We start from the raw sequence: 13698 nt of genomic DNA on the forward strand, positions 1-13698 counted from the left end.
GCTGCAGAATCAGGAAGGAAGGAAGGAACCGTGTCTCTGCACTTCAACACAGCATTTAGTGCAAAATCCAGGTCAATCATGCAAGGGGGAAGGATTAGGCTAATTGATAACCTGTTGAATGGCGGTCTCAAGGCTATTAACATCAATAGAGAGAATTTTCTTGTGACCTGACACAGAACTTAGCCCTAATTTTACAATGAAAATATAGAAGGTACACACATCAAATGTATAGTTGTGATAAATACTGAATACATGGAATAATAGAATCTGGTGGAATTCTGAATTTGACCAGCCAGAGGGATGGGTTGAAACAAGACACATTAGGATGTCGCATCCTGTGGTTGGCTGCAAAACACCAACTGCGCAAATACACACAGCATGGGGGAAGCTTGGCTGAATGGTAGCATTAAACACAGCAACACTAAGGATGCTCTCACTTAGGGGTTTTATCTAGCAGAAGTTTCCTATTAGTTGAGAGTGTAATTTCACTAATGGAGTTTTCTGAATGGTATTAATAGACGCTATAACAATGTAAGGACACATGGGAAAGAGTGATTACCCCTCCAGGAGGTCATAAGCGTATGGACTGGAGCACATGCTTTTAGGATAAGTCAGGGTCATAGGGCTGATGAGAACAAGGGACTGCTTGAGTAGGCTGTTCCACGAGGAGGCAAAGCTGAAACAAAGGCCAATTTGTTTTCAAAATTTGTTTACAGAAATTTACCCTGGATGTCAGACAATTATTTTCTTGCCAAAAAGAAAAAGACACAGAGAATCAGAAGGTGGAGTGAGGTTTTGTTATGGGGCAAAAGATAATGAAATTGGGGACTGGGGTTCCTAAGGAATTTTGTTATGTGTGCTGGAGACCAGGCATTAAGCTCATTTCAAGAAATTCTGTATAAAGTCTTTGTTGATGGTATTTTGTTGTTAATCCTGATCCCAGGACATTTTTTTACATTGATTTTTTAGAGAGATTGGAAGGAAGAGAGAGAGAGAGAGAGAGAGACTGGTGTGAGAGAGACACCTTGATTGGTTTGGTTACCCCTGCCTCCACCTACATACCTTCATGCCCCAAAGGGTCGGGGATGAACTTGAAACCCAGGTATGTGCCCTTGACTGGCATCAAATCTGAGATCCTTCAGTGCATGGCCTGACACTGTAACTGTTGAGAAACAATGGCCAGGGCTAACTGGTATATTTGACCAAATGAAGGGTGAGGAACTTAACTAAGGTGCTATAGTAGAATGAGTGTTTAGAGATGACCAGCCTAGTGACTATTGTGCATCTTGTAGAGTAAGTCTGCTGTGACTATCAAGTACAACTTGACATGGTTAATTGTGTGTTGTTGTTTTTTAACTTAGGAGCCCAGGGTGAGCAATGCTGGAGAGACAGTCCCAGCTCCTGTAGTGTGCGTGACATTTCTATACGCTCTTTCTGGGATCTGTGCTTGCCCAGACCTGGAAGAAGTACAAAGTGATTAATTGGTTTTCTTGTGAAATCTGGGCAGCGGCAATCCCAGCCCCACCTCACTGGTGGTTGGCAGAAATAAATGAAGCTGGAGCCTCACCTTCCACTTGGCTTTCAGTCAGGAAAAGGAAGGAAAGTCAGCCAGCTTCGCCAGGACTGTCAACGGAGATGGACCCCAAACATACTCATTCTGTGAAACTGAATGATGGGCACTTCATGCCTGTGCTTGGATTTGGCACTCTTGCTTCTGAAGGTGTAAGTCAAACCCAGGGGACCAGCGGGTTAAATGCAAACAGCCCTACCAGGGCCTAGTACATTGGGGGGGGGGGGGGGGTCATGTGGCCTCCATCTCACCAGCTCTGACTTTGTACTCAGTGGGATGATGAGCTGTTGCCTCTGAGGAGTCAGAGTCAGAGGCGATAATTCTGAGGGTGGATTATATTATTATTATCATTGTTACTGTTATGGTTATTTAATGTATATGGAATGCTTACCGTGTATTTTAAGTACTTTACATGCATTACCTTTAATTCCTCAATAACTAGCCCAGGTAAGTGCTATGTTTCTCATTTCTAACTTGTTTAATTCTAAGCTTGACTGTGCTTCCCGGACCCATCTCCCCCTCAGTCAGAGTCACTCTGAGCTTTGTTAGAATCCCTGCTGGGCAGAGTGCCCAGGAGGAGGGGACAATTAACATGATGCTTCTGGCAGCTTTGCTGTGGGACTGGAAGTATTTCCCACTGAATTTCTGTCATTGAAACCTTGGTCCTACAAGAAGCCACTATCATTCTAGTGTTAGGCATCCAGAAAGGAAGCCTGAGAAGGCACAGTAACAGTGAAGACAGAATTGTGCTTCTCATCAGATGTATTATCCACATGTCCCCATAGTGTATGGCAAAGCACTTAGTGTCCAACTCTGGTCACGGTGGGGAAGTGGCAGTTTTGGGGTTGCTAGGGAGGGATTGCCCCCATAAATGACAGAGGTAAAGCCATTACATCTTGGTAGAGCTATGACATTAAATATCAATCACCAATAGCCCTGAGACAGGGAAGTTTGTTTGCAATGACATAATTATCCATGTCTCCACTGTTATAGCTTCAGCACAAGGTATGTCTTACATACATTATATTCAACTTTTGTTACTCTCATTAAAGACAGAGAATAGGACAAAAGATCCCATAATCCCCTCACAAGAATAAAAGTAACATGTGCCTGGCTGGTGTGCTCAGTGGACTGAGCATCGCCCCATGCATCAAGAGGTCACTGGTTAGATTCCTGGTCAGGGCACATGTCTAGTTGCAGCTACTGGTAGATGCCCGGTCAGGGGCAGCTGATGGATGTTTCTATCTCTCTCCCGCTCTCCTTTCCTCTCTCTCTAAAATCAATAAAAAGATGTTTTAAAATAGAAGTAACATGTGCATCTGCTTAGTGAGTACAAAAAGTACAAAGTAAAATATATAGAATCTTCTTTTACATACTAATCAGAGTTCTTTTTGTAAAAGCAACTCCCCCAACCTTATCGGCAATTTACTGCAAGTCAGGTCAGGGACAAGAAGTAGGGCCCAGCCCTAGCTGGTTTGGCTCAGTGGATAGAGGGTCAGCCTGTGGACTGAAGTTTGTGGGCTTGATTCCAGTCAAGGGCATATACCTTGGTTGCAGGCTTGATCCCCTGCTCTGCTGGGGCATGTACGGGAGGCAACCAGTCAATGTGACTCTCTAGCATCGATGTTTCTCTGTCTCTCCCTCTTCCTTCTACGCTCTCTAAAAATCAATGAAAATATCTTGGGGTAAGGACTAATAACAACCAAAATTATGGTCCAGCGTCCATGCATGTGACTTCTTTTGTTCAGTCAGGTGTGTTTTTTGAAGCGTGCAAACTCAGTGTCTCAGATTTAGTCATTAGGCATTGACCATTGGCCATCCGAGGCAGGCCTTATACATGCCCTGCTGACTTGCCCACAGGCAGGGCCTGAGTGGTGAGGGGAGGAGCAGCCGCCAGCTCTCTGGGCACCTCCTGCACCCACTTGCTCTTACTATAGATTTTCCTGATTTGACTCAGGTGTCTTGTCCTCTCACTCCTTTCACAGCATTTCTGATGCTGACCAAAGGTCAGCCTCATGTAACCCTGGCATGTGAAACCAGCATGTTGATTTAGTCACCTCAGAGACTGAGATAAATATTAGAATGAATAAACCAGTGGTTGGCTTGGTGGGCAGAAAGAAACAATAGCTTTTTTATTTCATGTGTGTGGCTCTCAAAAGAATCCAGGTAGAATATGTAATTATTAATTAATAAATCAATGAACCTATTTCACCGTCAAGAGTAAACTTCAGCTTGATATTAAAATCTATCCTAGGAGTGGAGGGAGTTTGCACAGATCATAGTTCTGTTTTTCTGGCATTTTGACAATTAGATAAGGACCCTGAATGCCGGACTGAACAGCTACCTAACAATGCTTATATCACTAATGCCAGGGGAAGCTGAGATGTTCAGAAAGAGGGAGGCTGATTTGAGCTGGAGTATTTTGGGGAGACTTCAAGGAGGAGGTGAGCTGAACTTCAGGGAGGCTTGATGTCAGGCACAGACAATCTAATGAGCAGTGGGATTGGCTCCATTCAACTAGAAGAGGCAAGCTTCTACTGCAGTCCTTTCACAAAAGCTCTGATGCTGACCAAGGGGCAGCCTCACACAGCCCCTCCCATATGTGAAACAGAAGACACAAAGGACTAAAGACAGAAGGACAGAAAATTGCCTGGTGTAGAGAGAGTGGACTTCAGGCAGAGTTCTAATATTTTCCTATGGGAAAAGGGGAATTTATTTAAAGACCTCTTTTAAAAGTTGGGCTGAGCCCTGGCCAGTGTAGCCAAGAGGTTAGAGCAGTGGTCGCCAAACTGCGGCTCGCGAGCCACATGCGGCTGTTTGGCCCCTTGAGTGTGGCTCTTCCACAAAATGCCGACTTCTGCGCATGGGCCACGAAGTTTCAATCACACTGTACGTGTGCTCCCGCACGTGGTATTTTGTGGAAGAGCCACACTCAAGGTGCCAAAGAGCCACATGTGGCTCACGAGCCGCAGTTTGCCAACCACTGGGATAGAGGATCAGCCCATACATCAAAGCATTGTGGGTTTCCTTCCTGCTCAATGGCATGTACCTAGGTTACAGGTTTGATCCCTCACATGCAGGAGGCAACCAATCCATGTGTCTCTCTCACATGGATGTTTCTCTCTCTCCCTCCCTCTGCTGGAAGCTGTTCCATCCTTGCTGCTTGACACAGTCACTTCAGGGAAGAAGCATCTGCACAGCATATGTTCCAAGGGACCTGGTGTATATGACATACTGTTTTTAATATGTTTGCTCCCCTTCTTAGTGCTATGTGTTCTAACCAGGGCCACCTCCCCGGGAAAGGTTGTTTCCTCAACTGGGAATGTTTCCCTAGAGTTAGGGATTAATGGGACTAGGGAAGGGAATAAATCAGTAAAACCCCCTAGTGTTACAGAAATATCATGTACCACTTATGAGGAACTTAGACTAATACTGTTAGCAATAAATTTAGGACTTGCTAGGCCCACATCCCCAGGGGTCTACCAACCAGAGGAAGTACCAAAGCCTATACCCCTAAAAACCCGCCAACGCAGGGCAGTCCCAAGGAAGATTACCAGTAAGGCTAAAAGGACAACTATCAAACAGTTAAAGAAATACCGCTGCAAACAATGCAGGCAGGCTCCTTATCTAAAAATCTTATGCGAGCTATGCAAGCAGAAAGACTTAAACTAAGTGCCAAGCAGGTAGTTAATCACCATAGCTAAGAACAATCATGCTTAAGCTACATAACCTTTACTTAGGCCATAGAATAGGAAAATCTCCTTCAGGTTTTTCCTTATAGATTAATAGTGGAGCAATAGAATTGTAACCTTAGAATAGAAATAACAAACTAGCCCTTATAATGGAACACAGAGACTAATCTTTAGAACAGAATGTAGAAACATAGACAATAGATAAGATTAAAATCAGCAGAGCTAAATAGAAATAAGATTTTTAGCAAAGGTCAGGTAAGAAACTGTAAACATAAAACAAGAAACTGTAAAAGGTCAAAGGAGGACCCCAAACATACCATGATGTAACTATAGAGGCATGCTTATAGAATCAAATAGTATAAATACAGTTGTAACAGGGAAATAAAAAAGAACCTGATTATGCTGATCATCTGAACGCTGTCTCCATGTCCTTCATTCTTCACCGACGCCATCCACACCTTTAGGAACCCCTGGACCGCTGGGGCTGGACCCCGGCATCCCTCTATCCCTCCCTCCTTTCCAATCACTCTGAAAAATCAATGGAAAAAATACCCTCAAGTTAGGGTTAGGATTAACAACAAAAAAAGTTTGGATAAGATTTAAAAAATATTCATGATGCTAATCATGATAAGATCATTCATTCAGTAATATATCTATCTATAAATGCAATAACAACAACAACAAAACCAAAACTTACAACACAGACTCTCTTCACTGCTCCAGTTGGGTCCAAGGCCTTTATAATCTTTCTTGGGTAACCACTGACAGGTCTGATCACCTGGTTATTACACTCTTTCTTGCCTAGTGGTACTGATAACTGGAACAGTGAGCCAAAGGTTTTTCTCCCGGGGCCGTGTCTCACAATGCTGAAGAATGCTCCGCAGACCAGAAGATATAAGCAAAAGTGTGGAAAATTTCTTACAAGCAGATTCTGACTCCCTTCATGGAGAGGGGGCACAATAAAAGGCTGCCCGTAACGCCTGGTAGTCCAGGGGTATATATTTGCTACAAGCCTGCTTCTATATTTATCCATGTCATCACCTGATTGATTCCCTCAATTGTTCTTGCCAAGCAACAGACCTGAACTTTCCCTGTTTCTGTGTGTTCTTCTCTGTTCCTGTGCTGAACTTGCTCTGTTTCTATGCAATTGTACACCTGGTTGCTGCAGGCCCTTTCTTCTTTCCCCATGCCTCCCTCTTTGAGTCCAGAAACATTTTATTATTTCTGCTTGATTGGTTTCTGTGATTAGGCTTGCTCAAATTGCCATGTCTTCCCTTGCCTATATTCCACCTCCCTTTGTTTTCCACTGGACCCCTGCCATATCTGCCTGAATTTCAAGTTAAACTTTTTAGTCCCCTTTCTGATTAGGAGGCCCCAACATGCTGTTGGGAGCAGGGTGATGACCACTCTGGCTACTTCCTGCTGACAGTGGGCATTTTTGAGGTGCCGTTGTCAGGCCCCTTCGGAGGAGCAGGTCTATGGTAAAAGGCAATCATTTCCATCTGGGGCTGCATTTGGAGTTTTATAGCCTCTATGCCAGAAGAAACAAAACGTATCAGGAGGTTTAATAAGCAAGGGCCAAAGATAAGTAATAGAAATAGCTAAACAAAGGGCTGAGAAGAGGGGCCAACCAGATTCCTAGGGATAGAATAATTTATTTAATTTGTTTTAAGTCCTGTATGGAAAATGATACCTGGACCAGGGTGGGTCAAAACTATCCCCCTGCCATTGCCTGGAGAGGGCAGATGGTAGTTGGGCCTGGTGGGATTCCCTTTGGGTCTTGGTGGGACTTGTCCTTCCAGGGGTCCTATATTATTAGGAGGACAAGATAGCTTAGGGGTATTTTGTGGGCCACCAGGCCCAGTTACCTTCCTAGGGGTTTTTGTTGCTCTGGTTTTGTTTTGGGTCAAGGCTGTCAAGAGCTATGGTTCAATTTTGTATTGCTGAATTAATTTTTGATTATTTCTTAAAGTAAAGAAAGCCTGGATATATGAGAACTTAAAACTACTTCCTTCCCCCTTATAGGAAAGATTTAATTACAAGATGGTATTGTAGTTAACACTTCCCTCTGGGGACTATGTCTCTCTCTATCTGCCAGATGATATTGAGGCCAAGCCCGGGTAGAAAAGAAAATCAGGCATTTCTCTTTAAGGGTATGAGGGTTGAATGTGTACCAATGCGTCGAATGCTTCCCAAGGGCTATCTGCACAAGGTGTGGACGAAGTGCTTCCCATCTGTATGAAAACACACAAAAGGATGTCCAGCATCCTCAGTGATCTTCCCTTCTCTGTTTGGGGCACCCCTCCTTGATAAATGATGTAGGATTAGTGTGACTTTGTGTGCGACCACAAAAGAGGATCTGCCAAACTAGTCGCATTTACTGGCAAGATCTAGGGTAATAATCCCACTTAACAGAACTGACCTACTGGACTGTGTGCACTTACCAGTGTGTCCTACCAGGCACGCATCCTACTCCAGATGTGGGGAAGCCTGTACTAACCCGTGTCCCTGATTGAAAGTGTCTGAGATGGTTCTAATGTTTTTGAAATACCCATCAAGCTTCCTAGAGGAGTTTAAAGGGAAGTGTCTCTAGGCCAAGGGCTGGGAGAGTTTGGCCAGTACCCAAAACTCTGGGGTGGCCACCACCCAGAGCACCAAGGAGCATACAAAGAACTCTGGTCTTATTCTTATGTATGCCCTCGCTATCTACAGATCTATCTTCTTCATTCTGGCCTCCCCAGTCTGTCAGTTGTGGCGGGCCAGCTCAGCCAAGGGTTCGGTGAGCCTGAGGAGGGTGATGAAGGATGTAGAAAAGACAGACAAAGAGAATAAGCTGGGTCTAGGTGGATTTCCTGTGCCTGGCTAAGGCCACAGAGAGAGATCCAGACAGCAAGCTGAGCCTTTATTTTATAGCCATATAGCCGCTCCTTACAGTCAGTAATGAGGGACTTATATTGAAAGGGTGGAACCCTACTTTAGTTAAGACTAGGACTTTACATCCACTGGTGAGGTAATCTCCTTGATAATATAGGTGTCTAGTATATGACCTGCCTGGGAATATGGAATGGCACTGAAAATAGTGCTGGAGGGCTTGTTTTAGTCTCTTTCTGTTGGGGTCCAGCCCCAGCAGGTCCAGGGGTTCCCAAATGTGTGGATGGAGTCGGCGAAGAATGAATGACAGGAGACAGCGTTCAGTTGATCAGCATAGCCAGGTTCTTGTTTTTTATTGTCCTGTTGCATCTGTATTTATACCATTTGATCCTATAAGCATGCCTCTATAATCACATCATGGCATGTTTTGGGTAACCTTCTACAGTTCCTTGTTTCATTTTCATAGTTTCTTATCTGACCTTTGCCAAAAATCCTGTCTCTATCTAGTTCTGTTGATTTCAATCTTGTCTAGGTTAATCTCTGTGTTCCATTATAAGGGCTATTCCAAGGTCACTATTCTACTGCTCTACTGATAAGCTACAAGGAAGTGACTGAAGGAGATTATCCTACCCAGTAAAGGTTATGTCCTCCCAGCCCCACTGCTTGCCTTCCCTGGGACTGCCTTGTGTTGGTGGGTCTCCAGGGGTATAGGCTTTGGTGCTTTCTCTGGTGGGCAGACCCCTGGGGATGTGGGCCCAACAAATCCCAAATTTATTGCCCACAGTCTTAGTCCAAGTTCTTCATAAGTAGTACATGGTATTTCTGTAACACTAGGGGGTTTTACTGATTTATTCTCTTTCTTAGTCCTGTTAATCCTTAACTCCAGGAAAAATTCCTACCTGGGGAAACAACCTTTCTCAGGGAGGTGGTTCTGGTTATAACACATAGCGCTAAAAAAGGGGAGCAAACATATTAAGAACAGTATGCTGTATACTCCAGGTACCTTGAAACATATGCTGTGTAGATGTTTCTTCCCTGCAGCAACTGTGTCAAGCAACAAGGATGGACTGGCCTCCAGCATCTTTCGGCCCTCCTCTTCCCAGTCCTCTGTTCTGTTTGTTTTTTGCACAAAAGAAAAAGTCCTCAACTCCAGGGCCTATATGCCCTTCTGCATAAGGGGAGGCGTAGGTATTAGAAGCATGTCGTGCCTCCTGAGCAGGGGTTACTTCCTTCTAGGCTTTCGTATCATTCTGGTAAGGACTACTACTTCCTCTGATTCCTACAAGTCTAAAGCTAGTTTCTTAAAATTCAAATCCTGGGATGGTTGTCAAACTTATTTGACAAAAGATTATATATGAAAGATAGAATTTTCCTTTTAACAAACTGGAAAAGGACTAAACAAATGTTACATTAAAGGGGGTGACATTTTTCACCAGAGCCAAGAAATCCTTGTTCTCTGTCAGAGGGACGATGAGGCCTGGGCATGGAAGGAGGTGGTGATGGTATTTAGAGGTGGCATTCCCTGTGTGTGAGTAGTGCTTGTAACCTGGTGAAGACAAACTGAACCACAAGAATCATGACAAGTGGTCTAGTGCAAGGGAAAGTGTTTAGTGTTCAATGATTCCAAGGCTAAGGATGGGAGAAAAGTAAGTATTAGTCTGGAGAGTTGTAGCTAAATGTGCAAGAAAACCAGACAATTTAAGATTCAGCTCAGTTCATGGGTATAAGATAAAATTGTGAAACAATTAATTGGAATCAACTCACAATTGTGCATTATAGAGTCTGTTGAAATATAATCTTTCTCCCCCAAATCACCCTTATTCTTATTAAAGACGAATTCATTTATTTTATTAAGTCCAGTTTCAATCTGGCCTGATTGTATGAATACAATTAAGAACAGTAATGAACTGTATAGGCTCTTTTAAAATCTTTTTTGCTGGAATCTCATAACCAAGCTTTATTGAGCCCCTCAGGGCAAAGAAGCTGAGCCACCCAGTTGCCTGCAATGTAGTTGTGAGTGAATTCCTCAAGTTTTTGAGGTTCCCAAAATGTCTTCCTTCATGCTCCTTACCTGGAAAGACTGACATTGAATCATGTGACCAAGAAAGATACCAGGCTGTTCTCTAAGGTGCTCACATTGGCTTCAAGTCTTCTGGTGACATCCAGAGTCCAGGCATGTCTCTCTCAGGCATGACACTCCAGCAAAAGTCTTGGTTAATAAAACTATCATTGGAAACTTGTCTTATTGAATCCATGCAAAGAAACACATTGCTATGACTTATTTATTATGAATTACCAAATTCTGGAGGGATTAGGTAGGGAGAAAAACATATAATTTACTAAATTGTTTTGTTTCCTTGTATCCAAAAAACAAAGCCCCAAATTAGGAATACCTTTAACAAAAGTCACAAAACCTGAATTTTTTCTTCTCACAAAATGAATTAATATGAGAGACCTTGACTATATTGTGAAAAGCCAATTTATCAAAGCAATTAAAGTATGCATCTTTATTAAAGAAGAATAGTAAATAAACCTGTACATCTGGCTCATAAAGTATACTAGTGTATGGGCCTCCAACCAAGCTGAAAATCAGTCTGGGTGAGGGTCCAAGGCATTATACACCCTCCTGTCTGTAGATCTCAAAAGTGCTCTGTTGAATATTCTGGTACAGATCAATTCTTAAGATTTCCTGTTTTGTTTTGTTTTATGGTCTTTTCAGAAATCACAAGAGGCACATTTACCTTGCCAAGCCTTGAGACTGAAGGCCTCTGTGCCTAGGGAGTAAAATGGCCTTTTTTCTTTCCCCTTTGCCCCTCCCTTCCTATAGGGAGGTTTTTGTTGTTGTTTTTAACAATTTGCTTTATGTCCTTGGCTGGGGAAGATAATGGCTTGTTAGTTACAAGCTGGCTGCAAATTGCCCACATTGTTTGGCTTTGTTTTTATTTCCATTTAACATTTTCCCTTATAAACCTTTTATAATTTTCACAAACCTTTTTACAAATTTTAGGAATAACTAGTTTTCAAAATGCATCTCTATGCATCATGCCTTTTATTACCTAAATAATATAATTTCCAATTAATAATTCTTAGAAGCCTCATTCCTCAATAACCAAGAAAAGCAAACAACCGGCATTCCTTAGATTGACCCTTATGAACATATTTTAAACATACTTATTTCAAACCATATTCCCAACAAAGCAAAAGACATTATAACAGCTCCAAATCCACTTTACAGACTTTTAGCAACAAAGATGAAAGCAGATGATCTAGCAATCAAAGCTGTAATGAGTTAATTTGATTGCAAACGTGGCCAAATTTTTCCTAGAAACCTGTACTTTTGAAGATGTCCCAGACTAGAGTTTTTGATCAGCTACTTACATTCAAAGGTCCTAGTAACCACAGGGAAGCACTGTAGAAAGTGCTGAAAGTCCTCGAGCACTGCTGTAAACCTGAACCCTGCAGTCTTCCTTCATCCTGTCTGGTGATCTATGCCGGTTTGATGTGCAGAGGTTGAACTTCTGACTGAGCCCCCGAAACTGATAACCAGAATGGTGAGCCAAGGGTTTTTCTCCTGGGGTCGTGTCTCACGACACTGAAGAATAAGCTCCGAAGACCAGAAGATTTCAGCAAAAGTGTGCAAAATGTATTTCAAACAGATTCAGACTCCCCTCACGGGGGCTGGTGGGTGGCAAGGCTGCGGGGGCGGGGGTGGTAATAATAATCTGCCCCATAAAGCCTTGTAGTCCAGGGGTATATATTTGCTACAAGCCTGCTTCCATATCTATCCGTGTTGTCACCTGATTGATTCCCTCAATTGTTCTTGCCCAGCAACTGACCTGAACGTTCCCTGTTTCTGTGTGTTCTTTCTCTGTTCCTATGCTGAACTTTCTGTTTCTATGTGTTCATACACGTTGTTGCTGCAGGCCATCTCTTGTTTATCATGCCTCCTACTTTGAGTCCAGAAACAGTTTATTATTTCTGCATGGTTGGTTTCTGTGATTAGGCTTGTTCAAATTGCAGTGCCTGCCCCTGCCTGTGTTCCCCTGCCTTTGTTTTCCACTAGACCCTGCCTATCTGCCTGCGTTTCATGTTAACCCTCTCAGTACTTGCTAGCATTGTTTATTCGTGGTTATTACTAGGCATACAAGCGCCAAGAGCCGCCCTAGTGACTTGTCTTAACTCCAGACATGCTCCTCCCTGCCACCATCACATAGAGGCCACTCTATCTTCTGAAAAGCAATATCAAGTACCACTGTCCATACAGTAATCTGCTGTTAAACTCAGGATTTCCTGGCATGTGAGCTCTGACTAGAGGGCAGCCATGGCATTGGGGTAGGTGGAACCTTTCCTGTGTCACCTGGTAGAAGGTTTCCTCTACTGGGAACTAGGCCCTTTAATCTGGTAGATGCTAAAGTTGAGCAAACAGGCAACATAAATTCTCCCAGTGGGAAACATGGAATGAAGATGAGAGGGTGTGCCGGGGCCTGTGGAACAAATTCTTTATTGAATGACTTAATTTTCCACATTGCCTGGTGAAGTCCATTACACTAATTCATTTCAGATTAGAGGATATATTGGAGTTTAATCTGTGCCCCCAGTGTACAGGTTTCTTGCCAAGGTTTGCCCCATCAAACAGGAGAACAGGAGACATGTAGAAACAGCTGGTGAACATACTCTTATGGAAATAAGTTGCATCTCTCTGAGTCAAGTCAACTGTCAACCCTCCTTATTCATATTTTATAGGTTCCTAAGAGCAAGGCTGCTGAGGCAACCAAAGTGGCAATCGATGTAGGTTTCCGTCACATTGACGCAGCATACGTCTATGAAAATGAGGAGGAGGTCGGCCAGGCACTTCGAGAGAAGATTGCGGATGGCACTGTGAAGAGAGAGGACCTATTCTACACCACCAAGGTGCTGTGAGTGAGTGACAGGAGGTCCTTGTCAGATCACATAGGTTATTTGGAAAAAACAAATACAAAACAAACATCTTTGAACTTGGTTTAAATAATTTCTTTACCTCCTGACATTGTAAAGTCCCATTATAGAAAAAAAGAGAAGAAAGGATTGCTTTGCTCCAGAATGTACTAAGGGTGGGACACATTGCTTAGTAAGAGGTTCTCAACCTGTGCGTTGCAACCATCGGAAAACACATATAGCATATCAGATATTTACATTACGATTCATAACAGTAGCAAAATTACAGTTATGAAGTAGCAACGAAAATAATTTTATGGTTGGGGGTCACCACAACATGAGGAACTGTATTAAAGGGTTTCGGCATTAGGAAGGTTGAGTCTAAGCCTTAGACTCTTGGAACAAGGGTCAACATTGATATGTAAAACACAAATAAAGACACTTAGCTTCTCCATCTGCTTGTGGATTGACTGAGCCACTTCAGAGTGGGTCCACTCCTTTCATTCTTTTTTTTTAAATTAGATCTTTATTGTTCAGATTATTACAGTTGTTCCTCCTTTTTCCCCCCATAGCTCCCCTCCACCCAGTTCCCACCCCACCCTTTGCCCTCACCCCCCCACCACTGTCCTCATCCATAGGTGTACGATTTTT

General features: G+C 43.1%; 1 protein-coding gene across 2 annotated transcripts in view; it reads left to right on the top strand.

The window, feature by feature from the left end:
* Window positions 1–1368: 1368 nt before the first annotated feature.
* The window catches only part of LOC102254990 (prostaglandin F synthase 1), a 28061-nt gene continuing 15731 nt past the window's right edge, over window positions 1369–13698 (top strand). Inside the window, exons 1-2 of one of the 2 annotated variants that reach the window (XM_005869512.2) lie at window positions 1369–1722; window positions 12877–13044. In XM_005869512.2, the coding sequence (XP_005869574.1) occupies window positions 1636–1722; window positions 12877–13044 (255 nt within the window). In that variant the 5' untranslated portion in view covers window positions 1369–1635. The remainder of the gene's footprint in view (window positions 1723–12876; window positions 13045–13698) is intronic. The other variant, XM_014542296.1, reaches the window with a different exon arrangement.

The sequence above is a fragment of the Myotis brandtii genome, unplaced genomic scaffold (assembly GCF_000412655.1).
Source record: "Myotis brandtii unplaced genomic scaffold, ASM41265v1 scaffold297, whole genome shotgun sequence".
NCBI classification, from domain to species: Eukaryota; Metazoa; Chordata; class Mammalia; order Chiroptera; family Vespertilionidae; genus Myotis; species Myotis brandtii.